At 37.1% G+C, this 27,957-nt stretch overlaps 1 protein-coding gene across 1 annotated transcript in view; it reads right to left on the bottom strand.

Annotated features, from left to right (window-relative positions):
- NAMPT (nicotinamide phosphoribosyltransferase) overlaps positions 1-25,544 on the bottom strand; it is a 36,281-nt gene extending 10,737 nt beyond the window's left edge. The window contains exons 1-6 of the mRNA XM_011233147.2: positions 25,526-25,544; positions 12,487-12,643; positions 10,741-10,844; positions 8,517-8,645; positions 5,359-5,517; positions 4,658-4,794 (exon numbers count right to left, since the gene is read on the bottom strand). Of these exons, the coding sequence (XP_011231449.1) occupies positions 4,658-4,794; positions 5,359-5,517; positions 8,517-8,645; positions 10,741-10,844; positions 12,487-12,643; positions 25,526-25,528 (689 nt within the window). The 5' untranslated portion in view covers positions 25,529-25,544. The remainder of the gene's footprint in view (positions 1-4,657; positions 4,795-5,358; positions 5,518-8,516; positions 8,646-10,740; positions 10,845-12,486; positions 12,644-25,525) is intronic.
- Positions 25,545-27,957: the final 2,413 nt, after the last annotated feature.

The raw sequence follows: 27,957 nt of genomic DNA, 5'->3' as shown, positions 1-27,957 counted from the left end.
AAATAAATAAAATCTTAAAAAAAAAAAACCAAAAAGGACCGGAGTAAGCTATTTTCCTGCTGTCGATGATATGCTGGTGCTAACAGAGCATGTACACTTCAGGGTTAGAAAGACTTAGCGACCCAGAGACTATTTTGTCTGAAATGGAGAGACAGCATGTCTATTCACATAAAACTCATTTTAGAGTGAACACTCTTCCTGACCAGGACAGAGGCTGCCAGTAGCTACGAAGCCAACTCCCTACTTCATGCCAGCATCTGCAGACTAAAGGGAAAATTAAGACATGGATAAAGACAAGTCCCTTCTTCACATGAAGAACTACTGTCTTTTTAAGGATGGAGAGAATTGAGCTCAAAGAATACCGACACTAGAGAGCTTTGCAATATGAGAATGAACTTATACAGGTAAAGCTGGTCACCTACACAGTGATGTTTTCCCAGTGTTGTTATCAATACAGTTACCTAACTCTGCTCTTTGTATCACCTACCACGCTTCACTGTTCATTTTTAGTCTTTTATCTTACTTGCTTTCTCTTTGGCACCTGAACTTTCCTGAAGCTTTCTTTCCCATGACTTCAGTGACCTCTCCCCCATTTTTATTTATTTTTTTCCTACTTCTGTGGTTCCTCTTCAGTCTCCCTCAGAGGCTGTGTTCTCCTTCAATCTAACCATAGGCTCTGACCCCGTGCATGCTTTCCTCCATCCACCTCTGTGTGAAAAACACTCAAAGCTTAAAAAAAAAAAAAAAAAAAAATCCCTTTGTGGTAAGGGTTTCCAAAATCTATACCTTAGTCCAGGTTTTTCTTCTGGACTCCAGATCCACTTGTTAGGTAGGAAGATGATTATTACATCTATATACTATGTAGACATTTCCTACATAATCCAATTATAACACCTATTCTTCTGATAATAGTATTTGGTATACGGAGCTCATAAATATTTGTTCAGTGAATTCTAATGCTATTATTCCAATTTCCAGCATCAAATCAAAATGATATCTTTCCAGGGGCGCCTGGGTAGCGCAGTCGTTAAGTGTCTGCCTTTGGCTCAGGGCGTGATCCTGGCGTTCCGGGATGGAGCCCCACATCCGACTCCTCTGCTGGGAGCTTCTTCCTCTCCCATTCCCCTGCTGTGTTCCCTCTCTCGCTGGCTGTCTCTCTGTCACATAAATAAAATCTTCAAAAAAAAAAAAATCTTTCCAAAGTTGAGGGAAAGGTTATGTAATACCATATTTATTTTCCTCCTTAATGTTCTATTGATTTATTTTTGTTTTACTTATATAGTTTAACAAGGCAGTTTTACATAAGCTCAAAAAAGTAAGCATTTTTTTCTTTTTTTTTTTTTTTAAAGATTTTATTTATTTATTTGACAGAGATAGAGACAGCCAGCGAGAGAGGGAGCACGAGCAAGGGGAGTGGGAGAGGAAGAAGCAGGCTCATAGTGGAGGAGCCTGATGTGGGACTCGATCCCATAACGCCGGGATCACGCCCTGAGCCGAAGGCAGACGCTTAACCGCTGTGACACCCAGGCGCCCCTAAAAAAGTAGGCATTTTCTTAACTACATGATGTACAATTTTAAATTGGGTTCCACATTAAATAGTATAATACCTCTTAAATATTTTGGTCAACCAAACTTTCCCCACATCTTTGGGTTCAGTGGGGTTTTTAAAAATGTGTTATCACTGGCTATAAGAAAGCATGGCTTTGCTTTGGTCACTCTCAGAATAAGTAAATCAGGAATGTGAAAACCATTATATGACCAGGGCAAAATTAGAATCTGAGTATGTGAACTGATAGTATATTAGGAAGAAAAAGTCCTATTAAAACAAATGCTAACAGCATATATTTAAGTCCAGATTTGTACATTGCTTAAAATATTTGTAGCAATAATGGCAATGCTCTTTTAGAGTTCTCTTATTTTGAAATTATTTTACATGTTAGCTCATTTATCCTTACTGACCTTCTGATGTTGGAGACCTGGAATTTTAGCTGCTCCTTTTATTTGGCTGGATGGATGAACTGAGGAAGGGAGAGATAAATGACTTGCCCAAGCCACCCAGACTGTCAGCTGTAGGGTTCACTGGGTCACTCAGATTTCCCAGCTTTCAGTCCAAAGCTCCTTTCACTATACCATGCTATTGTTTAAGAGACTTTTCTATTTAAGACCATCTGAAATATTCTTATATATTAAAGAGTCAAATACACAAAAGTGGTAAATATTATGAGACTTTAAAATGGATTTCACCCTGTTTTAACATGAAAACCCTAAGGAAGACATACCTTTATTCTCAGATTTATAGTATCACACTCGTGATGTTACTACTGTGAAAACCAAACCATCAGTGAAGAGTCTAATATATGCATACTACTTACATTTTTGTTTTTTGGTGGTTTTTTGATTTATTTGAGAGAGAGCATGAACAGGGGGAGGAGCAGAGGGAGAGGGACAAGCAGACTTCCTGCTGAATGCAGAACCAGACGCAGGCCTCGATCCCAGGACCCTGAGATCATAACCTGAGCCAAAACGAAAAGCCAGCTGCTCAATGCACTGGGCTATCCAGGCACCCGCAGTATACTAAAAACTTAAGTTTTTAGAAGATGTACATACATCTAGGTCCAAAATAAAAATACTGTAATCCTAGAACCTTCATCTGTTCATGACTTCCCTATGTTCTCACTTTCGTGAGTCTTGACTGTGAGAGTATTTAACAAGGCCCTACTGATACAGCAATGCCTGTGAATGTTTTTGCAGAATCCACCCTCTACCAGCCCCAATCCAATCATCAAGTTCTAGCAATTCCATCTCCCAAGCCACTGCTTAGGTTTAGCCACTTCTTTCCGATCACTGAGCCACTGCGTTCTGCACCTTGTCATCTCTCCAAACTACTGCAACTGCTTCCTATTCAGCCTCCTAACTTCTTGTTTCTGTCAATTCATAGGCAATCCTGCTATCTAAACAATCTTCCTAAAATAGTTCTCTGATGACAAAACTCCTTATGCTCAAAACTTCAATGCTCACTCCCATTTGAAGAAGTAATTAGATTAACCTAGCATCATGTGCAGTTAACATTCAATGTCACATGAATTTGAGGGCTTTTACTAACCTGTCTTCTGAGTTGACCCTATGTTCCCAACAAAATCCCTTTTATGTTTCAGCCTCTATTCCCTAAACACATTCACTCTCCTCTTTTAGGACAATGCCTGACTTGTAGTAGGCATGCAATAAAGATTTACTCAGAGAATGCTCAATCTCCCATGTCTGCCATTAAATTCTGCCATTCCTTCAAGAAGTGAAGATTTCACACAACCATCTCTACAAAAGCTTGCTTTCTTTCTTTCTTTCTTTTTTTTTTTTTGAAGATTCTATTTATTTATTTGACAGTGAGAGAGGGAACACAAGCAGGGGGGGAGTTGGAGAGGGAGAAAGAGGCTCCTCGCTAAGCAGGGAGCCCGATGTGGGGCTCGATCCCTGAACAGTGGGATCATGACCTGAGCTGAAGGCAGACACTTAATGGATGAGCCACCCAGGCGCCCCTATAAAAGCTTTCTTGATCCTGCCAGTGAGAAAACACCTCCCTTTCCTTCCCTTGCACCACTAGAGCACTTAAACCCCTTTAAAAGTACTTCATCGGGGCGCCTGGGTAGCGCAGTCGTTAAGCGTCTGCCTTTTGGCTCAGGGCGTGATCCCGGCGTTCCGGGATCGAGTCCCACATCGGGCTCTTCCGCTGGGAGCCTGCTTCTTCCTCTCGCACTCCCCCTGCTGTGTTCCCTCTCTCGCTGGCTGTGTCTCTGTCACATAAATAAATAAAATCTTAAAAAAAAAATACTTCATCAATAGAGGCAGAATGTTGCTAGTGTAGTATGTTTATACTGAAGATACGGTCAATTTCTTGTATCTTTCTATCCCTTATAGCACCCAGTAGATTGCCTTGGATAAAAGCTCAGCTTTATTATAAAACTCACTGCTAGTTTTAGCACCCTGTGATATCCAGATATCAATAGAACTTAATAAACTTTCCCAAACTGATTACAGTAAATAATTTTTGTTATTAAGAACCAGAAATCAGGTTTGGCATACACTGTAAAAACTCCACTGACTTTCAATAAAGTTACTCTAGGAGCAGAGCGACTGCACTCTGGATTATAACTGCCTTCTAGTTTAACTTGAGCTGGTTTAGCCATAACCGATAAGGAAGCATAAAGAGAATCTGAACTCTCTTCCTTTCATCAAAGGGCCTTGCTCTTCTACAGTCGAGGGTACTGCATCCAGGTGGCTACTTGCAGGGCACGTAGTAAGCAGGAAAAGGGAAAAAGTGACCAAGTTTTACAGGGAGTGTTCCCAGATTTACAAATAAAACATATCTGCATGTGGCAACAGAGCAGCTGAAAAAGTTCTTAAAACGAAACTTACATGCAATGTAAGTCAAAAGAAAGCTCTTTAATAGTTTTTATTAGGATGGTTCGAAGTTCTCTTTCTGATACTAATCTTTGATACCTAGTATAAATACTGAATTTGTATTGCTTACGTTTGTGAAGATTTACTGTAGTTCCTGGCTTATAAGTAAGCAAAACATCACTGGATCATCAATACAAAAGTGAAAAAAGTCATTTTAGGAAACAAATGTTTAGATAATAGGAGGACGAAAACAGAATTGTACCTGTGTTCTGCTGCTGGAACAGAATAGCCTGGAACAGGATCTTTCGTTCCATAGTATTTTTTAACAAAAGCAATTCCTGCTACTGTATCTGTTCCTTTGAAGTTAACCAAATGAGCAGACGCTCCTATGCCAGCAGTCTGGAAAAGAGAGCACAAACCAAAATCCAACAGAAGAAAAAGACCCATACTTTGAGGTATAGAGTGTATCTCTCAAAGGAATTACTGTCTTCATCTATTCTTGGAGAGATATTTAAATATTATCAGAGCAGTTCCTATGACAAAGATTCAGTTTTTCCTAAATATTTAAGGAGTCAACTGTTACCTCCTGCAAGAGACTTACTGAATAGTGACCCACCCTCACTTCCCACCAGCTTCTTTTCTGTTACTCTGCTTTGTGCTTTTCTGTATAACATTATCTGACACCTGCTATATCTATTATAATATATAACATTATCTTACTGTCTGTCCATCCATCCAATATATTAAGGATAGGGACATTCATTGAAAGCTTCATTCCACATACTGTGAACAGAGGCTAACACATAGTAGGTACTAAATGTATATCTACTGACTGAATGTTGGAATTTCAAAATGTAGCCTATTCAGAACCAAGATCAGTATCAGTAACTTCGCCCAAATTTATAATGGTAATCTAACCAACAAAGCACATTCTATTAAATGAAGTTCATTTCAGTTTCTTACCTCTTGGGAAGAAACTCCTCTGTAGCCAAAATCATGTAACTTGTATTCCAGACCATTTAAGTTACCAGATGTCTCCAGCAAATACTTGGCCAATATTTTCTTCTGCTCTCTAGAATTTGTGGCCACTGTGATTGGATACCAGGACTGAACAAGAATAGTCTGTAGTGATAAAATTAATCATAATATTAGAATATAAAATATTGAGTTCTTTCTGAGGAAAATCCTTCTTTCTCTGGAGGTATGTCCTAGACCTCCATACTACCTGAAATGCCAGCTAGACATTTGAACTGTATAGCAAGATGCCCACCATGTGTATCCCAGATATAGTGCATTTCTTAGCTCTCAGTTAGCAACACAAAGGATAAACACGGCAGGACCTCAATAGTAGAGAACATCAAATTACCTAGTTTCTATCCCAAAGTGCCAATGAAGCAGATAATATTTAAAAAAATTTTCTGTGCTAAACCTTTTTTAAAATTTTCAATCTGTCATGGACAGATAGTTTTATAAAATACACTCACACTTAGGGAATTACCGTGAAAGTTTCTAAAAATTTTGGTTATCCTCAATTTCTGTATTTAATATGGACCTGCATCAAATAGTTTATGGGCCAGCATGGGAATACACTTTGAATAGTATGGGTCTAAAGAATTAAGCATTTACTTCTCTACATAGTCTTGGATCTGATTTTTCCTTAGATCGATTACATGACTACCGGTAGGTTATTTAGTTCAGAGATGCTTTCGCTTAGCACTAGAGAATTCTATTCACTGAGTTATGCTTTATGTCCTTGGCTTTTATCAAGTCATTTTAAGAAAGCTACATGAAACATTTCTGCATATGCTGTAAAACTGTGAGGTCACTATTTTATAATTCTTTTGAACAGCAAAAAAGGTTTGGTTTTGCTTTTTGGTCGGAAGAGATGGTTATGTTTAGCCCAATGTGTTCATTTCTCAGCGCTCTGTTTGTCTGAGACATCTTTGCAGAACCCTTGGGCTCTTCTAAACACGTTCTGAAATCTGATTTAAGAACTAAGGTTTCTTCTAGCACCAATATTGATATTGATAAAGCTATTCAATAATTTTAGTGGGTTTTAAAATTCAGTGTATGGTGAATAGCAAAGGATATTAGCAATAACTTTGAACACACACTGGGAAAGGCCATTGTAAGGAATACTATTTAGTACTATTTAAAATGTTTTAAATCAAGGATTGCCTGGAGAACATCTTTAAGTTTGTAAGTAACAAGTTTGCTGGATTTGGTAACAGACTTCATTTACAAGGTGGTAAACTTGGGGATGGGTAAGATTAGGATAAACCTCCTCCCACCCTTGCAACAGAAACCCAGGAAGGATGCAAAGTTACTATGTAGAAGTCTCTTCTGGAGACTTGGTATTTAAACAGTTTTTTATAAAACACAGGATCTATCAGAAACTATAACAGGGATTGTGTCAGACCATAAACTAGTGTGGCTTAGATAAAAATAGCTAATAAGGACTGAAATTATTTAAGATAATATATATTAATAGAGTAGAAAGTAAATTTGACAGAAGTTCTGTTTCAGGTTCTAAGCAATTAAAACAAGGAACTATGTAATTTGTCTCCCCCTTCAAAAGCGAACAGTCTCATGCTGGATTTTACATTTAATCATTTTTAAATTAAAAATGGTATTTATTTGCTAACAAACTACAGCTCTAAGATGTCTATATGTAATATTTTAAACTTTATAGTTTTTTAGTGAAATACACCAATATAATGATTACAACAGGGTTTTTGTTGTTGTTTTTAAAGGTTAGTGTTTTTTTCACTTTCTGAAGAAGATAAAAAACATACATGAAGCAAGGTGAGCTGGGAATTAGTCCTCTATGTCCATAAATATCTGCTTTATGGAAGTTCAATTAGACACAAGGAACAAGAACTTACTGACTAAATGAGAAAATAAAGTGAAAAAAGTTACCCACAGATGATGATTTTCAAAATAAGATATATCTGTTTGGGATCTTTTGGCATTGAAGGTAAAAGGACAGACAGATAACTCTTCCTCTTGTGTTTTTATAATACCATCCTCTTAAAATCTATTATTTCCCAATATAAATACTATAACAACTGTATAAAAACTAATCATAAGTTTTGAGTTCACAGTTTAATTCAAAGTTTTAAGACAGCAGTAAAATATTTAAAGTCTTTGTTTTGGCTAATTGGATATTTTTTTCTGGGCCTATTAGCCTACTATAAGTTGATGTCCCAGAAAGAGTCTAATTGAGAGTTTTAAATTTTGTCAACTTAGAAAATGTATTTCAAACATATTCTTGGACCTCTTACTTCTTCTAAATTTTCCAGTCCTTATAAATAACCCCAAATGTATTATTTTACAATATAACAACAAGTTAGCTTAACCAATAAACTACTAAGATAAAGAGTTCTAAGCACTGGGTAAACGCCTCTCACATAGTAAGGTGGTATTTCTATAGTCACTTTCTAAGGTATTGCCTCTAGTAAGAGAAAATCTAAATTAAGCCATTGGGAAGCTAAGTAGATTATTAAATGTCAAAACTATGAGCATGTGAAAACAGGACTCCTTAGGTACAGATGAAAGGAAAACAAAGAGCCCTGCAGTATAAACTCAAAGAGTTTCTAGTGTATCCATCCTCCTTTTTAGGCTTAGAAATTAAAATGATCAGTAAGTCTTGAGTGTGTTTAGATGAGAAATATCAGGTGGTAAAGCGTAGGCTCTAAACTGATTAGATAATGAAGAAAGCTGTTATTAAAGATCTGAACAAAATTCCTTTAGTATAATTAGAACAGAATATCCACAAAATAAATCTTAAGTTACTAAAAATAAACCTGTGTTCCTTTTCTCAGTTCTATGATAATATACATTCAGGATTGCAACAAACAAGATGGAAGCCAACTGAGATTTAACAGTAATAGTTCTTAATAATTTCACTTAGATAAAGTCTCAGAACATGAAATTTCACTGGAAGGAAATTAAAATTATTTAATCCAACTGTCACTTTATAAATGAGAAAACTGAGGTCTGGAAAGGTTTAGTAAACTGTAGATTACACAACTTTATTAGTAGCAATTTTAAAATCAGAATCCCAGTTGAATGGTTTTTACATCTTCAGTTGATGTTAAATAATAATTAAAACAATTCACCTCAATCCAATTTGTAAGCCAGTAACACTCTGGATCTGTGTTTTCCACTGTGAAGAGAACATTTCCTCGGGGAATGACATAGCCCTCAGGAACAGCTTTTATTTCTATTGGAAGATGCCCATCATATTTCTGGTAACAGACAACAATGAATTTATTCATTCAACAGATGATATGCAGTTAACTTGTTTTAATAAGGTTCTTTATATTTTACAGAAGCTAAACTTACTGTCATAGAAACTGCAGTTGTACATGTTACTATATTGCTAGTAACAGAGTCAGAAAATCCTTATTCTCTTGAAAGAAAATTAGTTAAAATGATTAACAGTTTAGGCACTGATATTAATTTTTAAATTTTATGTTATCAGAATACTTCTGCTAAGAACATTTCTCACTAGAAGATAATCTCAAACTGATCCAAAGAAAAAAGTCATTTTTTCCCATTCTTTAAAAAAGTTTATTCTGATATATTCCAAAAATATTCCAAGAACACTATCTTTCTTCTAAGTAGTCATTCATTTTCATAAAAGAAAAGCTAAAGGCTAAAAGACCAAATAAGGGACTGCTATTAGCAACATAAACAAAATAACAACAAACAAAAGAAAAGAGAAGGTGCCCGGGTGGCTCAGTCAGCTAAGTGTCTTGACTTCCGGCTCAAGTCATGATCCCGGGAACCTGGGATAGAGCCCTGCATAGGACTCCCTGCTCAGTGGGGAGCCTGCTTCCCTCTCCTCCCCTGCTTGTGGTCTCTCTCGCTATCTCTGTCTCTTCCTCTCAAATAAATAAGTAAAATCTTAAAAAAAGAAAAGAAAGAAAAAGAAAAGAGAGAATTTTAAATAGGTTTTCTCTTTATTCTGGTAGTAGACCGAAACCACTTTAGGAAAAGATCATTAGGTGTACTTTCTAAAGCTTTGGCAATCAATACCCAAGTGCAACAGTTCTCTCCAAAATAAGCCTGAAACATACTTGCTACAGAGTACGTTATTGAATATTTAATTATGCCTCCCTTCTTTTAAACGTAAAAGCTGTGGCTAAATTTTGGCTAGGAAGGCAAATTATTTCAGAAAGCCTAATAGTTTTTATGTGATTTGGGACAGATAACTAGATAACAGAAAAATCTGTTTAATGAGAAGCATTGGAAGGCTTCAGGATATAGCAGAAAGAATATGGCCTTAGAAATCCTAGCACGGACTCAAAAATACTGACTTGGACTTTGGGAAAGTCATTTAACATCTCTATGTCTCAGACTCTATTCTTAAAACAGGATTAGATAAGACTAGATTAGATCCCTAAAATTCTCTGAACGTAAAATCAAAAGATTTATCACCCTGGCTACTGGGAATTATATTAATAAGCTTAACATCTATTACTGTTCTCTTCCCAACAAACCAAATGCGGCGAGTACAGGAGTTAGCCAACAGATTTTACTGACCTTACTTAAGATACAGGGAAGTACAGCACATAGTGCTTATGTGACTTCTTCAAAGACCCACAAGTAAAAAATAGTAAAACTCAGTATTACAATATAGGCCTGAAAGTTAAAGTACTTCTAATTATTTTGTATTTGATAGTCTACAATGGAAAAGACATTTGTTTTTAAGACATAAATTAACACTTTACATGGCAAGATGCCAAAAGATCCCATTCCCAATCTATCATCGTAGTAGAGACCTCCACCAGAGGACATTCAACTCTTATAACTCAGTTCCCAGGTCTTCGGATGCTCAAAAGTTTAATCGATCCAAACATGCTAGGTATGACTATTACAGGACAACAAAGAATAAAAATCGACTTTATGGATCAACATGGAACCATTCCAATGATTCAGGGAAATTTCCCAGAATTACTGTACAGTGATTGACACACTGCATCTATTCCCTTAAATAATCTATAGCTAAGAGAAAAGACCTAAATTTTAAAACTGTCAAATAACCATGCCCTTTCATAATTGCAGTGCATTTTCAAAGATTAAATCACCTTTCTAAAAAATGCTAGTGATTTCAATTGTAATTCATTAATACTATAAACAACTATTTAGACCTGCTATAGAAAAAAATTTAAATGTCCCCCTTAACTTTTCATAAGAATATCTAAAATAGCCATTATATTTGGGTCACAGAGGGGAAAAAAAGTTGTAATTATAGTCTTCTATTCAAATTCCTTTGTAAGAAATTTTGAACTAAAAGCAAAACCAAAGTAGAGCAAAACATGAAAACCATTTTTTTACCTCAAGAATGTAGTTCCATCCCTTTTCATTAAAGACATCATCCTGGAAATGCTCTCTATACACCTCTTTGGCTTCCTGGATCTTCTCTTTGGTCACTACTTTACCTGAAAAGACAAATTTCTCCTGTTTACATTTCTAAAGGCATTCCATAAATTGCTAAGTTGCTGTAGGATTAATCCCTCCAGCTATTTCACCATTCTGTGGATAAAAAACCAAGAACTGAGAGGTTAAACGATCACCCAGAGTCAACAGCACAGCCAGGAAAGTAATTTGCTCTTCTGCTCATTCACCCTAAGCATATATAATAAGTTCTTACTTGAAAAGTGGATGTGCAGAAGAAATTATTACACGTGTAGTATTTTTTTAAATCACAGTAATAAGTTGAATTCTAAGATGATATTTTTTCTATCATTATTAATATATATAAACTCTTCAGATTTGATACAAATAATCTTCCAGGTGAACCTTTTTACTTTATACATAAAGGGTGTCTTCAGGGCTGATAATCCAGTAATTTTCACAAGGACTAAGTTTTGGCTCCTCAAATACACTTTTAGTTCTCTTTAGCTGTAAAATGAGGATAATAGTAGAGCACCTACTTACAGGATGACTGTGAGGACTAAGTGAGTTAAAATGTATGAAGCATATAACAGGCAATTAATAGATTTTAGCTATAATTAAAGTTTTTTTTTTAATTTTTTTAAAGATTTTATTTATTTGTTTGACAGAGATAGAGACAGCCAGCGAGAGAGGGAACACAAGCAGGAGGAGTGGGAGAGGAAGAAGCAGGCTCATAGCGGAGGAGCCTGATGTGGGGCTCGATCCCATAACGCCAGGATCACGCCCTGAGCCGAAGGCAGATGCTTAACCACTGTGCCACCCAGGCGCCCCAATAATAAAGTTTTTAAGCTGTAGAACTGAACTATGACATCAATCTTTAGTAACTTTTTCTATGTAAGGTCACTTAGTAAACTCATTTAAAATATCTTGGTAAGTCTTACTGCAAAGTACTTTGGATACTCAAGTAGGTTTTCAATGGTATAACATATCTGAACTGTCTGATCTTAAATGCCAAGATTATGGAAAAAGGTTATTATCTATGTAAAATTCAACTTAATCTGTATTCATTTCTGAGACTATTTTTATTTGAAAAGTCTTCAGAGATGAAATTTTCCAAAATGTATAAAACCTTTGTGAACTGTTTTGCCCAAGAAATACCATCATAAAACAAACTAGACATGGATTTTCAAATACAAAAGCGCAGAAATTATTTTGGGGGTTTTTCCATTTTAACATTTGAGACTAAGGCCACAGTGTCAGGGAGTTCTGAAAAACAGGCTTTTAAGATAAAACAGACTATGACAAAAATATTCTGTTACCATAATTCAAAATGATTCCCAGATGAATAATGAATCCTTTACTGTGAATTAATGGCTTAAACCTATTAACATACCAAATTAGCCTCAGAAAATTGACTTTTCTAAACTTATTCCCGAATTTTTTAGTTTCAGAAAATCTTTCTCATACTTGGAACAATAAGCACATACACCAAATTATAAGATTTAATGCATTCAAATTAACAGATTTTTTTACAATTCTAAAACAACCCCTAAAATAGTCATTGTTAAGTAAATATCAAACTTAAACTTTTGAGTTATTTCAAATCATAGAATATAACAATATAGATAAAAAATTATGAAGCATTACATAAAAGCACCATTTTAAACATACTAGGAAAAATAATACCTTTTAAGTACTTATTAAGAATGTACTGCAACCCGTAAAATACTGTTTCCTCGTATTTAACTTTCTTTATTTTGGAGTTTTCTGTCTTCTTTTCACGGCATTCAAAGTAGGAATAAACTTTGCTTGTATTGGGTGGGTACTGTTTATAGTGAGTAACCTAAAGAAAAGAGAAATACTTGAGTTAGAGAACATCAGAAAAGAATATAAATCATGACAGAAAGGCTTGAAATTATCTAAAACCAGAGAAATTACACTTATTTCCTCTGGTCAGCTTCTTTTCCTAGCTGTAAAGAATACAAAAATTAGCATCATATTTATTAGGATACTTTTTTAATAGTTCAGTATCTTAATTTCAAAACCACAGGAAACTATTAAATTTTATAAACAAATTCACTGAAATTAACTGAACTTAAGTATGAGGCCTCTAAGGGGACAGACAGACACTTCAAAGTTCGAACGAAGGAAGGTATCTCATTTGGTCTTGAGGAATGGTCTTCCTTCAGGGAAAGGGAGACGTAGCTGCCTGGGGGGGCATACCCATGTTATAAAAAATGAATTGGAAGCAGAATTTGGTAGTGTTACTATCCAAATGTACTATGTTTGAGAAGTCGATAGTCACTGACTTCCCATGACTCTACTTCATCTGTATAGTGAGGCAGAGAGAATGACTACTTCCAGCCTTCATTGTAACACTATGAAAACCTGGATGAAAGCTGCAGCAGCAGCAAAAAAAAAAAAAAAAAAAAAAAAAAAAATCCTGTTTTATAACATTACTTTTTCTCAAATTTCCTCTGAATTGGGAAATAAATGTCCAGTGCATCATCAAATCCTTAGGAGTTGAAAAACACGAAGTATTATTTCTTTTCCATGAATTTGGGTTAGAGTCACTGTTGAAAGTTAATATGTCTTTGTTTTAAGAAAAAAGTGAGTTCATTATAATTTGTATTTTCTTATATTTTAAAGTGGTTAAAACATTTTACCAACAGACAGTAACTGGAAGAATAATGTGTATGTGCTCTGTTGAAACAGTAGGAATGAAAATGCCTTAAAGCTTAAGGGAGAGGGCGGTCAAGCGGGTAATGGAATGATCGTTGCAGAACAAGTTCCATGGATGACCACTGTGAACATAAACCATTCTTCCTGTTTAGCTCTGATCCTCAGTTTAGGGAAACTAATGCTTTTCTTGTTTGGATGCACAATCTTAAAGTAAAACTTGGCTTTAATCTAAAAAATCTTTGTAGCTTAGCACAGAAATTCTAAAATAAATATACTCTATATAGAGAGCAAAAAAAAAAAAAAAAAACCCACAAATGTTTGATAAATGTTTCTTCTCCAAAAGAAGCAAATTGCAACTCTATGAAAACAGCACCTTATGCTGTCTGAAGGCAACCTAAGAGAAGAATCTTAAACCTACAGGGAGACACCAGGGTTTGGTTTGGGTTTTTATTCTTGTTTTTGTTTTTTAGGTTAGAATCTAGAGACTGATAATACTATTGGAAGCTGAAGTAGTAGCTCCATGAAATAGCTAAAACAAAACCCAGAGCAGTTAAATCCATGAACCAATTCATTAAAATGCAAAGACAACATATATATATATATATGAATACCCTACTAATAAATCACTACTATTTCAACTACTGAGGAAACGGATTAGAAAAAGTAATACCACCTAAAAACATACCCAAGATGTACATAAAAATGAAAATGTCCAGTTCACAATATAAGTAACTCCAACTCCTTTAGTGGGAATAAGCAGTGAGGTAGAAGAAAAGTCAACTAGGATGAAGTAAAAATCAAGTAAAGGTCTGGATCACATTAGGCAAGTTTACAGAAGTCAGATTCATAGCTGTGACTCTCAGTTTGTTTGACCTTTTTGCAGGTCAGATAATTAAGGGTGCATCTTTATAAATTAACTTTTTCTATGTCAGATTTAAAAGTATGAGAAGGCAAATAAATAATTTTTGTCTTCTGAGTAGACCAAACAGTCAAAAGCTGAATGGAAATGTTCCTAAACTATTTAACTCCACATTGGTCTAAAAGTATACTAAAACTTTTCAATTATATAAATACAGTTCCAGTTCTGGACGATGACTGAATATGTTTATAATTTTAAAGCTTTACTTCTGTCGTGTTCTTTAATTATATATTACAACCTTTGCATAAATATTCAGAATACCTCCTCTGAAAACAAATGTCATTAAAAACACAAAATTGTCTAGGCTGCTTAATTAGAAATGAAGTGTGACTTCTAAAATCTTCTTAGGAGAACTTTCGAGAGCTCTTCTAGAATTTAGCTGAAGAAGCTAATTCTCAGGCAATTAACCACCTACCAAGGAACACCCAATATATTTAAAGAATCAAATAGTATGTTCAGATCTATTTATATTGGCTTATACCATTGTTTTAATGGGAAAAATTTTTCTAAACAGAGCTTCTTAGTAAATTCTAAGAATATAACCAATAGAAAATTTATAATGGTTCTAGTTTTGCTAGGTTTACTACCCTCTTCATTTTACTTTCTGGTAAACTGCTCTCTCTGAATCACTTGGAACCTTCACTAGAAAATGAGGTGATACGGCAGAAAATTAAATTAATAGTTATTTTGTAAATAGTTTATTCACAAATATATACTGTGTATCCACTATGTATCAGGTACTGTTTCAGGTACTGAGGATGGGGAAGTAAATGGTTTTTATTCTCAAAGGGCTAATGAGGACTGGGAGGTCAGAGAAAAACATATAAATCAAAATAACTTCAGATCTAGATGTAGGTTTTAAAAATTAAAAGAAAATGAAGGGCTACAGGGGGCCTGATAGACTGCTGTAAAGAGAGGGCCAGGAAGGCTTCTCTGAGATGGTGACAGGACCTTAAACTACAAGGAGATAGGAAATACACTGATTTAAGGGACAGAACACAACACCAGTGTGGTTGGTGCATGGAGAGTGGGGAGGAGGAGTCCCAAGTACATGGTAAGGTTACAGAGAGATGCAGGGACAAGATCATGTAAGGCTTGTATGTTACTGCAAGGAGCTTGAATATTAAATCAAGTGCAATAGGAAGCCATTAGTATGTTTTAAGCTGGAATGAATATGATCTTCATATTTTACGAGGATCAGCTTGACAGGTCGAGAATGGATTACAGGGTGACCAAAGAGGAAGCAGGACCATCAGGTGAGAGGCTAAAGACTAGCTTAGATGATAGAAGTGGCTCATTTGGAGGTAAAGGAGAATTAGGCTAAAAGATTATAATTGGGGGATGGGAGGGGGGAGGAATTAATGTTTCCTACATTTTTTGCTTGAGCAACTCGGTGAATAACGGTGCCATTTCCTGAGATGGGGAAGGCTGTGGAAGGAATGGATTGGGAAATAAGTGCTCAGTTTTAAATGTATCAAGTAATACTAACAAAGTTTCATAGTATTCAAAATTAAACTGAACTACAAAAAGGGAGTTATTAAATCATGTTGGTTTTATTAGCACTACTTTGGCTTCTATCAATAGAGAAAATAGTTCTACAATAAATTTAACATTATTTGTAAGATGAAAATAGCCAACTTCTCATAATATCCTCAGCAAACCTTATCTCTAAAAATGTTTGTTTCCTCAACTAGCATGATTTTCCTACCCCTGATAGAGCACACTACCAGTATATGAATACATGTGTGGTAAAGAACATAGGCACACAGGAGAAATTAGCTCTTTTAATAGAAGTTAATTTCACAGTCTTGTGATTGATTTACTTCATGAAAACCTAAAAATTATAATCAATCCCTAGGCTACATATCCTTGTCCCAAATATGACATTTTAATAGAAATATGAGGGTGCTTGGGTGGCTCAGTCAGTTAAGCATCCGACTCTTGGTTTCAGCTCAGGTCATAATCTCAGGGTCATAGGATTGGGCCCTGCGCAGGGCTCGGCGCTGAGCATGGAGCCTGCTTAAGAGTCTCTCTCTTTCCCTTTCCCTCTCCTCCTCCTCCCACTTAAAAATAATTTAAAAATGAAAAGAAATATAAGAAGTATTTAAGTTGCATAGAATCTTTCTGTGAGAACAAACTCTAAGTTTTTCCTGAGCCTCTTCAGATTTCCCATGAAGCTGATTTGATGTTTTTTCAAGAGCTTTTCTTTCACAATGGGATCACAAGACCAAAGGCAACCACTACTAACCTACTTTATCAGTTATAATTTTAACAGCTAGGAAATAATCATAAGCCAACATTTTAACAATACAATGTGTATATAAGAGCACATGGGAAAATATATATAATGTCACAAATAACTTATATTATCTATATAATTTATAAGGGCACTCAAAAGAGGATCCACTCAGCCTTACAATGGCTAAGACTTTCTGCCTCCTGAATGCTAATGTACTAAAAATAGCAAAAAAGTTAACTGATTCTTCCTTCTTAAAGATTTCTCAAGCCTTGGAAATACTTCTGCCGAAGAAAATAATTTTTTGCTATTTGGCTTTTGAAGCAACTTCAGAACTTCAAAATAACTTCAAAAGTATGGCTTAAAGATTTTTGGTTTGTATTTTAGGGAAGAGAGGAAATTGTTAAATCAACTATAATCATACTGCCCCTTCCCCTAAACCTCCTGGCACAGAGTTCCTGATAATTTGTACCTTTTTTTTTTTTGGCACACCTTTGAAAAAGATGAGTCAGCTGACAAGAGGACACCAGCTTCTGGTATCTTTGTCTTGCAAAATATTATATAATTACTACTGATCTGAGTTAATCTTCTTATGAAGTATATTCATGATTTACATATAGAATTTTCTGTTGCCTGAGCTTTTCCTATAATTTATAATATAAAACTCACTGGAAAATGGCATCATGCGAATGCACAGGTTATCTCGGACATACATACAAACTGCAACAGTACTCCACTCCTCACAAGGCTCAGGCTGCCATGAGAGTCGCTGTGACATAACTTAAGTGTTTGTTCAGAAGCAACGAAAAAGAAGCAACTATGAAAAACAGAAACAGCTCAGACACTGGGTAGCTAAAGTTCCAGCCAGGACTAACTTGCCAGTAAGATCTGTCCCCAGCTCTCTTTCCAAAAAGCCCAAACCTTTAAAGTTTGTTAATCTGCCATTAATGAGGCAGCAAAATCTTTTTTTAAAAAGCTACCTTGGGGGCCTAATCACCATACATAAATTATACAACCTTCTGTAACTTCTCTACAACCAACTTTCACCCATGCTGGATTTTAAGAGACATCTTTCGTCTTTTACAATACTTAGGAGATCTCCAGTATTTATTAAATGAATTAATGGGCTGAGTTCCAGATAACCAGTTTACAAATGAACTTTTGAGAAGCAACACACTGGAAAGCATAATTCATAACAAGGGGTGATGTGTAAATTGCTTAGAGATTATCATCGTACACTATATTTTTCAACTCAATTGACAACATCTTCCATTGTACTCTGCTAATAGGTAAAATGTTCAAAAATAATAAAACTGTTCTCTGCTATAGTTTGTTACTAACATTATCTACAAAGAAGCAAGGGAAAGGAACAAGGTACAGAAATGCACCTTTTAACGAGCCAGTTATTTGTAAACTTATCAATGGCTACCCCAGGGATAGGTGGGAAAAAACCCTCAAAACAAAAATCTGATCTCCTTTACAAAAAAGTTCCAAATGCTTTTTAAGTACTGCAATGGCTAAAGCAGCCCAGTGCACCTTTCCCTAGCCGGCATAGCACAACATAAATACAACCCACTACTTTATGCCATTTTGAAAATGATTAAACAAGAAGCCAGGATGAAAATGGAAGAAACAATCACATTTACCTGTTTCTCAGTTCCTTATTGTGTATAATACAGTACGAGATTACAGAAATGAACATATATTTTCAAAGCTCCTCCTCTGGTCCAAATTGTCTTGAACCCTCCAGAGAAGATACAAGTAAAAACAAAATAACCATGTTGGCATGTGCCTGGACACTACTCTACTACTTGCAAAAAACCTTTTTGTAGTCCTTAGACAACCAACTATTCTTTCTTCGGTTTTAGAACGAAGAAATCCACAATATTCTCTCTCCCATTAACACGTCTAAAACCACTAGGTTCCCTACCTACTTTAACTGGCCAGTAATTGATAAGAATATGTAATAGTTTCATGTAATTGCCAAATAAAAATTTCATTACTTCTAACCTCAGGATTATCATTTCTATCTCTTCATCTAAGAAGATAAAAAGGTAAAAATGGAATACTGTTATAAGGACCACAAAATATGTAAGACAAATGAAACTTAAAAATGTCAGTGTAGGGGCGCCTGGTAACGCAGTCGTTAAGCGTCTGCCTTCGGCTCAGGGCGTGATCCTGGCGTTCTGGGATCAAGTCCCACATCGGGCTCCTCCGCTGGGAGCCTGCCTGCTTCTTCTTCTCCCACTCCCCTGCTTTGTTCCCTCTCTCTCTGGCTGTCTCTCTCTCTGTCACATAAATAAAATCTTTAAAAAAAAAAAAAAAGATGTCAGTGTGGAATACACCATCTATTTAAGTATACTGTTGTAAACCACTGGTATATAAAACACATCAACCTGACTGAATCCTCTTGAGGGATTTTTGGGGAGGAAAAATGAAAAATCTTTTTAATTTTTAGTAAGATTTTGAGAGAGCATACAAGCAGGGAGGGGGAGAGAGGGAGAAGCAGGGAGCCTAACACGAAGCTTGATCCCAGGACCCCGAGATCACAACTTGAGCCGAAGGCAGATGCTTAACTAACTGAGGCACCCAGGTGCCCCAAGATAGATAAAAATCTTCTTAAAAAGTTTTATTTATATTAGACAAACTTGGAAGATGGTGGCAGAGTAGGACGACACAGGCTTGCCTCATCCCACAACTTAGATAGCTAATCACCCTAAATACCCTGGAAATCGACCTGAAGACTGTCAGAACAAATTCCACAAGTCAAGAAGAAGCCACACTGAAGGAGGCAGGAAGTACAGAGACCAGGTTTGGGATGAAAAGATCATGTCCACTGCAGTGGAAGAGAGAAGGGCTAGAGACAGACTAGCACACGGGAGCACACTGGAATAAGAATCCCCATAGCATCTTGCTTGGAAAGCAAGAGGAGCCAAATTTCGTGAGTTCTTGCAGCTAGCAAGAGTTTTAAAGACCCGAGTTTTAAAGGTCAGCAGGCTTGGCTAGGTTAGAGCCCAGAGGGCATTGCATTGCATTGCTCTTGGATAGAAGGCAGGTCAAACAGCCCATGAACACAGTGTGGAAACAGTGATCTGAAGAGAGCATGGGGCACACAGTGGGGAGGTTACCTGCTCATCTTGGAGCATGTCTCAGAGGGGCAGTGTCCATGGAAAGACCCCTCTGGGAACAAAGGAACTGACAGGAGCCATTTCCCTCTCCCTGCCCCTCAGCATAAGCATAGGACCACCTATGGGAACCAGTGCAGCATCCACATTCCCTACCTAACCTGATTACACCAACCCCCCCCCCCCCAGCATGCTTGGGTGGAACTGCCTCTCCTGGTCACATTTGTCTCAGTCCTAGCACTGTGGGCCCCCTCGCCCAGACCAGCCCAAATGCCTGCTCACACAGTGCCTCCAGAGACAGGAGATTTGCAGGGCCTCGGTTCCAGTGGCAGTGGCGACAGGCCTTATTCCACAAGCAGAACCAAGCACACCTAGTTAAAACATGCTACATTCAGGACGGGACCAAACACTGCCCAAAACAAGTAAAGACAGCCTCTGCAGATAACTGGCCTAAAGGATAAAGCAGCCAGGACACAACAGCTGAGCACATGTGGCACACACTGGAGACACTCTCAGAAGTGCCAGACCCTGGGGAACAGGGGACACTACAAGGCATGGCACTACAGAACCTCTTCTTCATTACCTTCAAGAACAGGACATGCAGCTGATTTTCCTAATACACAGAAGCAGGCACAGAGACTAAGACAAAATGGGAAGACAAACGAACTTGTCCCAAATGAAAGAACAGGACAAGGCCTGGGCAGAGATCTAAGTGAAACAAATATATGTAACATGCTAGAAAGAGAATTTAAAGTAATGATCATAAAAATACTGGACTTGAGGAAAGAGTAGAAGGCATCAGTGAGATCATTCACACAGAATTAATTAAGGAATAACGTAGGAGAGATAAAGGGCTCGATAAACAAAATAAGAAACATGCTTAATGAAATGAACAGCAGGCTGGAAGAAGCAGAGAAACAAACTAATGACCTAGGAGACAGAGTAATGGAAAGTAATCATGGACAAAAGAGAAAAAAAAAATTACACAAAACAGGGACATAAGGAACTCAGTAACTCCATCAAACGTATTAACATTCATATTCTAGGAGTCCCAGAAGAAGAAGAGAGTGAAAAAGGGGAAGAAAATTTATTTGAAGAATTATAATAGCTGAAAACTTACCTCAAACTGGAGAAGGAAACAGACATCCAGGTCCAGGAGACACGGACCACCCCCCCACCCCCCCTCAAAATCAACAAAAGCAGATCCACAGCAAGACATACAGTAATTAAATTGTCAAAATATAGTGATAAAACATTTTAAAAGCAGCAAGCCAAAACAATATAGTCACGTACAAGGGAAACCCTATAAGGCTATCAGCAGATCACTGAGCAGCAACTTTTTAAGCCAGAAGAACACGATATATTCAAAGTGCCTGAATGGGAAAAATCTGCAGGCAAGAATACACTATTCAGCAAGGCTATCATTCAGAATAGAAGTAGAGATAGTTTCCCAAAGACTAACGGAGCTCATGATCACTAAACCAGCCCTGCAAGAAATATTAAAGGGGAATCTCTGAGCAGAACACAGAGACCAAAAGTGACAGTATAAAGGTACAAAATACAAAAGCAGTAAACACAGTTCTGGAAGAAAATCAGTCGAGGAACTCACCAAATAAAAGGATGGAAAATATGACAACATATACTTAAAATGTGGGGAGAAGAGGAGTAAAGAATGGGTTCAAACTTAAATGACCATCAACTTAATATAGACTGCTAAATGCCAAAGAGATTACATGCAAACCTAATGGTCAGCACAAACATAAAACCACTAATAAATAGGCAAAGAATAAAGACAAATAAATCCAAATATATCACTAAAGAAAACCAGCAAACCATAAAAGACAACAGATCAGAGAATACTGTCAGAAACCACTCCCCAAAAATAAATAAATAAAATGGCAATAAATACATATCTGCCAATAATTACTTTGAATGTAAATGGACTAAACACTCCAATCAAAAGGCAGGAGGTGACAGAAGGGATAAAAAACCCAGATCCATCTACATCCTGCCTATAAGAGACTCCTTTTAGACCTAAAGACACTGAGGGGATGGAGAAACATCTATCATGCAAATGGAGGTCAAAAGAAAGCCAGAGTAGCAATACTTTTATTGGGCAAATTAGACTTTATTTATTTATTTATTTTAAAGCTTTTATTTATTTATTCGACAGAGAGACAGCCAGCGAGAGAGGGAACACAAGCAGGGGGAGTGGGAGAGGAAGAAGCAGGCTCCCAGTGGAGCAGGGAGCCTGATGGGGGGCTCGATGATCCCAGGTCCCTGGGATCACGCCCTGGGCCGAAGGCAGAGGCTTAACGACTGAAGCACCCAGGCGCCCCTGGGCAAATCAGACTTTAAAACAAGAGACAAAGAAGGACACTATATAATAATATAAGGGACAATCCAACAAGAAGATATAACAATTGTAAATATTTATGCACCCAATATAGGAACACCAAATACATAAAAGTTAATAATAAACATAAAGGAATAGAAAATAATACAATAATAATAGGAGACTTTAACAGCCCATGTACATCAACGTACTGATCATCTAAACAGAAAATCAACAAGGAAACAATGGCTTTGAATGAACAGATGGAGGTAACAGATAAATTCATAGCATTCCATCCTAAGACAGCAGAATACACATTCTTTTCAGGTGCACACAGAACATTCTCCAGAACAGATTACGTATTAGGCCACAAAACAAGCCTCAACAAAGTCAAGAAGATCGAAGTCACACCATGCCATCTTTTCTGACCACAACACTATGAAGCTAGAAGTCAACCACAAGAAAAAACCTGGCAAGATGACAAATACATGGAATTTAAATAACAAGCTACTCAACAATGATGGGTCAACCAGGAAATCAAAAAATAAAAAGTACATGGAAACAAATGAAAAAAGAATGGTCCAAAACTTCTGGAATGCAACAAAAACAATTCTGAGAGGCAAGTTTATAGAAATACAAGACTATCTCAAAAAGAAAAATCTCAAACATCCTAATCTTACACCTAAAGGAGCTTAGAAAAAAAAAAAACTACAAACAACACCTAAAAACAGCAGAAGGAAGTAAATAATAGAGATTACAGCAGAAATAAGTGATTCAGAAACTAAAAAAACCCAATGGAATGGAGCAATGAAACCAGGAGCTGGTTCTCTAAAAAACTCAACAGAATTGATAAACCTCTATCAAGACTCATCAAGAAAAAAAGAGAAAGGATGCAAATAAATAAAATCATAAATAAGAGAGAAGAAGTAACAACTGACACCACAGAAATACAAACAATTATAAGAGAATACCATGAAAAACTATATGCCAACAAACTGGACAACCTAGAAGAAATGGCTAAATACACAGAAACATCTGAAGTACAAAACTGAAACAGGATGAAATAGAAAGTTAGAAAAGAGTGATTATTAGGCAAAGAAATGGAGTCAGTAATCAAAAAACTCCTAACAAACAAGAGCCCAGGATCAGATAGGTTTACAGGCAAATTCCACCAAATATTTAAAGAAGAGTTAATATTATTCTTCTCAAACTATTCCAAAAAATAGAAAAGGAAGGAAAACTTCCAAATTCATTCTATGAGGCCAGCATTACCCTGCGACCAAAACCAGATAAACACACCACTAAAAAAGAGAACTAGAGGCCAATATCTCTGCTGAACATAGATAGAAATCTTCAATAAAATGCTAGCAAACCAAATACAACAATACATTAAAAAAATTATTCACCACGATCAAGTGGGATTTATTCCTGGGTTGCGAGGGTAGTTGAATATTTGCAAATGAATCAACGTGATACATCAATAAGAGAAAGGATAAGAACCATAGGATCATTTCAATAGATGCAGAAAAAGCATTTTAACAAAGTACAACCTACGATAAAAAGCATCAACAAAGTAGGTTTAGAGGGAACATACCTCAACATAATAAAGGCCATATCTGAAAAACCCACAGTGAACATCATCCTCAATGGAGAAAAACTGAGAGCTTTTCCCCTAAGGTCTGGAACAAGACAAGGATATCCACTCTCACTACTTTCATTCAGCATTATTACTGAAAGTTCACAGCACAGTAGTCAGACAAGAAAAAGGAATAAAAGGCATCCAGGGGCGCCTGGGTGGCACGGCGGTTAGGCATCCGCCTTCGGCTCGGCGTGATCCCGGCGTGTTATGGGTTCGAGCCCCACATCAGGCTCCTCCGCTATGAACCTGCTTCTCCCTCTCCCACTCCCCCTGCTTGTGTTCCCTCTCTCGCTGGCTGTCTCTATCTCTGTGGAATAAATGAATAAAATCTTTAAAAAAAAAAAAAAGGCATCCAAACTGGTAAAGAAGTCAAATATTCACTATTTGCAGATGACACCATTTATAGAAAACCCAAAAGACTCCACCAAAAAACTACTATAACCGATAAAAGAATTCAGTGAAGTCTCAAGATACAAAATATATGGAAATCCTGCATTTCTATGCATCAATACTGAAGCAGCAGCAGCAGCAAGAGAAATTAAGAGAACAATCCCATTTACATTTGCACCAAAAATAAGACACCTAAGAATAAATCTAACCAAAGGAGTGAAAGACCTATACTCTGAAAACTATAGAACACTATAAAACACTGATGAAACAAACTGAAGATGACACAAAGAAATGGAAAGACATTCCATGTTCATGGATTGGAAGAAAAAAATATTGTTAAAGTGTCTATACTCCCAATGCAATTCACACATTTAATGCAATCTCAATCAAAATCCCAACGGCATTTTTAAGAGCAATGCTAAAATTTCTGTGGAACTACAAAAGACCCTGAATAGCCAAAGCAATCTTGAAACAGGAAAGCAAAACTGGAGATATCACAATTCTGGAGTTCAAGATATATTACAAAGCTGTAGTAATCAAAACAGTATTGTACTAGCACAAAAGTAGATACATAGATGAGTGGAACAGAATAGAAAGCCCAGAAATATACCCGTAACTACATGGTCAATTAATCTTTGATAAAGCAGGAAAAAACATCCAGTGGGAAAAAGTCTCTTCAACAAATGGTGCTGGGAAAACTGGATCATTTCATGCATAAAGAGTGAAACTGGACCACTTTCTTATACCACACAAAATATATTCAAAATGGATTAAAGACCTAAACGTTAGACCTGAAACCATAAAAATCCTAGAAAAAAAACACGAGCAGTAACTTCTCGACATCAGCCGATGCAACTTCTTTCTGGGTATGGTTCCTGAGGCAAGGGGGAAAATAACAGAAGCAAAAATAAACTATTGGGACTACATCTACACAAAAAGCTGCTGCTGCTTTTTTTTTTTTTTAAGATTTTATTTATTTATTTGACAGAGACAGCCAGCAAGAGAGGGAACACAAGCAGGGGGAGTGGGAGAGGAAGAAGCAGGCTCCTAGCAGAGGAGCCTGATGTGGGGCTCGATCCCAGAACACTGGGATCACGCCCTGAGCCAAAGGCAGATGCTTAACTACTGTACCACCCAGGCGCCCCTAAACAAAAAGCTTCTGCACAGCAAACAATCAACAAAACTAGAAGGCAGCTTACTGAAAGGGAGGATGTCATTAGCAAATGACATGTCCTATAAAGAGTTAGTATCCAAAATATATAAAGAACTTAGACAACTCAACACCCACAAAACATATCATCCAATTTGAATAATGGGCAGAAGACATGAACAGACAGTTCTCCAACGAAGACATACAGATGGCCGAAAGACACATGAAAAGATCCTCAACATCACTTACCATCAGGGAAATGCAAACCAAAAACTATGAGATATCACCTCACACCTGTCAAAATGGCTAAAATCAACAACCCAAGAAACAACAGGTGTTGGTGATGTGGAGAAAAAGGAACCCTCTTGCACTGTTGGTGGGAATGCAAACTGGTCCAGCCAATCTGGAAAACAGTATGGAGATTCCTCAAAAAGTTAAACATATAACTACCCTACAATCCAGTAATTTTTACTACTGGATACTTGCCCCAAAATACAAAAAGACTAATTCAAAGGGATACATGCACCCCTAGGTTTATAGCAGCATTATTTACAATAGCCAAGATATGGAAGCAGCCCAAGTACCCTTGACTGATGAATAAAGAGGGGTGGTATATATATAAAATGGATTACTGAGCCATAAAAAAGAATGAAATCTTGCCATTTGCAAGGACATGGATGGAGTTCGAAAGTATCATGCTAAGCAAAATCTATCAGTTAAAGAAAGACAAATACTGTATGATTTCACTCATATGTGGAATTTAAGAAACAAAAACGAGCAAAGGGGAAAAAGAGAGAGAGACAAACCAAAAAACAGACTCTTGATTATGGAGAACAAACATAGTTACCAGAGGGGAGGTGGGTGAGGGGATGGGTTAAACAGGCAATGGGGATTAAGGAGTACACCTGTCCTGATGAGCACTGGGTGATAATATGAAGTATTGAATCACTATATTGTACACCTGAAACAAATACTACACTTTATGTTACCTAACTAGAATTAAAACAAAAACTCAAAACCACATATAAGAAAATAAAAGGTTTCTCAGGAGAAAAAACATATTGGTCTGATTTGAAAATGGGCAGGAATAAACTTCATTAAATAGATGCAAATTCTAATAGTGCATTCAGCATGCCCTGCTAGGAGATTAGAAAACTTTAAGGTAATTCACTCTTCTAATTAAAAGCATCCCAGAAAACTAATGTTAAGGCAATTTTACATTCCTTACGTATAAATGCTAGAGTAACTACAAACTAAAGGAATTTGTACTTGTTTTGTTTTTAAAAGTTAGACCAATCAACCTGTTTACATTTCCCATTTCCAATCAAATAATTAATTGCCACATTATGAAAACTTCTGGAAATCATTTTAAAGATTTAGGAAAAAAAATTAGTAAAAGAAATTTAAGAAAAAACTATGAATGAGACCATTCTAAAATCACTACTGAAGATAAAACACTAGGAGCTAAGACAAGAGAAAGTTTTAAGGCCAAGTAAACCATACTTGATAATACTTTGATCTCCTTGCAATGGTGTAGATTTCTACTTTAAAATTCCACTTGAAGACCAGTTGTTAATGAAACTTAGCTCTACTTTAAATAAGTACCTGTCTAAATTATCTTAAGTAGAATCTTAAAGCGATTGAGAAGAAATGAACAAAACAGAACCTAAGTAAAATGGCATTCTCCAAAATACTTTCTCCAAATATTTAAGGAAAGAAACAAAAAGCCCAAGTTCACAACCAAAACCAAAAATATGAAAGCATTATGCTTTCCTTCATATTCCAAACTGCCATGTTGTCAAGTAAATACTAAAATTTATTTTGTTCAAGTGGAGAGTCTGGCTTGACATTTTATCTTTCAAGTGCGTTGGCCAACAAAGCATAGTTCAGTTTACTTCATGTAATTTGGAAACTAGGGGAAAGAACATTCGCCAGATTTTCCTCTAATCATTCCGTCCTTTACTAATTTGTGTGAGTTTCAAACAAAACTAATGGGGCAGCAAGACATTCACGTGTCCCATAGGCATATTAACACACATGTGTCATTTCTCTGTGAGTTCTCCAGGGTTAAAACTACAAATTCATTTAACTCGTGTTTTCACTTTCCTTTTCACAGAAATCCTGTAGTAGCCCTAATGGAATAAGGGCAGCGTATCGGCCTTTACAACAAGGGATAAGGAGTATGGGTGATCACCAGCAGCCATGGAGTTTGAAAGGGAGCCCAGTGGAGTGGGTCGAGGGAATCCAGCACGTCTACCGAGGGCAGATAAGTGTCCTCCACACCCCGGCCACAAGCAGAAGAACGTGGCTGGCTGCTGCGGCACCCCTACTAAGTCCTCGCCCACCTCTTCCTCGGGAAGGGACGTACCTGCCCAGCAGCGGGGGGGGGGNGGGGGGCGCACTCGATTCAGCTCAGCGGGGAATACCCACTTCTCAAACCCCATTCCCTTTCTCCATGGCGGAGCCCCAGGGGCCGTTACCTAACTGACCCGCTCCTCTGGCGACCTTTCTCCCAGGCCGGCCCAGCCCGACCCGGCCCAAGGCCAAAAGGCCGCGCTCCTGGGGAAGGCGTGCGCTCGGCCGGGGACGCCTAAGCTTCCCTGGCCCCGACCCCGCCACGGCCTCCGTAGCCCAGAGCCCCGCGCCCCGCGCCCCGCCGCGGGCGGGCGGCGTCGGCTCAG

The sequence above is a fragment of the Ailuropoda melanoleuca genome, chromosome 1 (assembly GCF_002007445.2).
Source record: "Ailuropoda melanoleuca isolate Jingjing chromosome 1, ASM200744v2, whole genome shotgun sequence".
NCBI classification, from domain to species: domain Eukaryota; kingdom Metazoa; phylum Chordata; class Mammalia; order Carnivora; family Ursidae; genus Ailuropoda; species Ailuropoda melanoleuca.
Note: the sequence above shows the minus strand (reverse complement) of the source record. Positions and strands in the feature narration are given on the sequence as shown.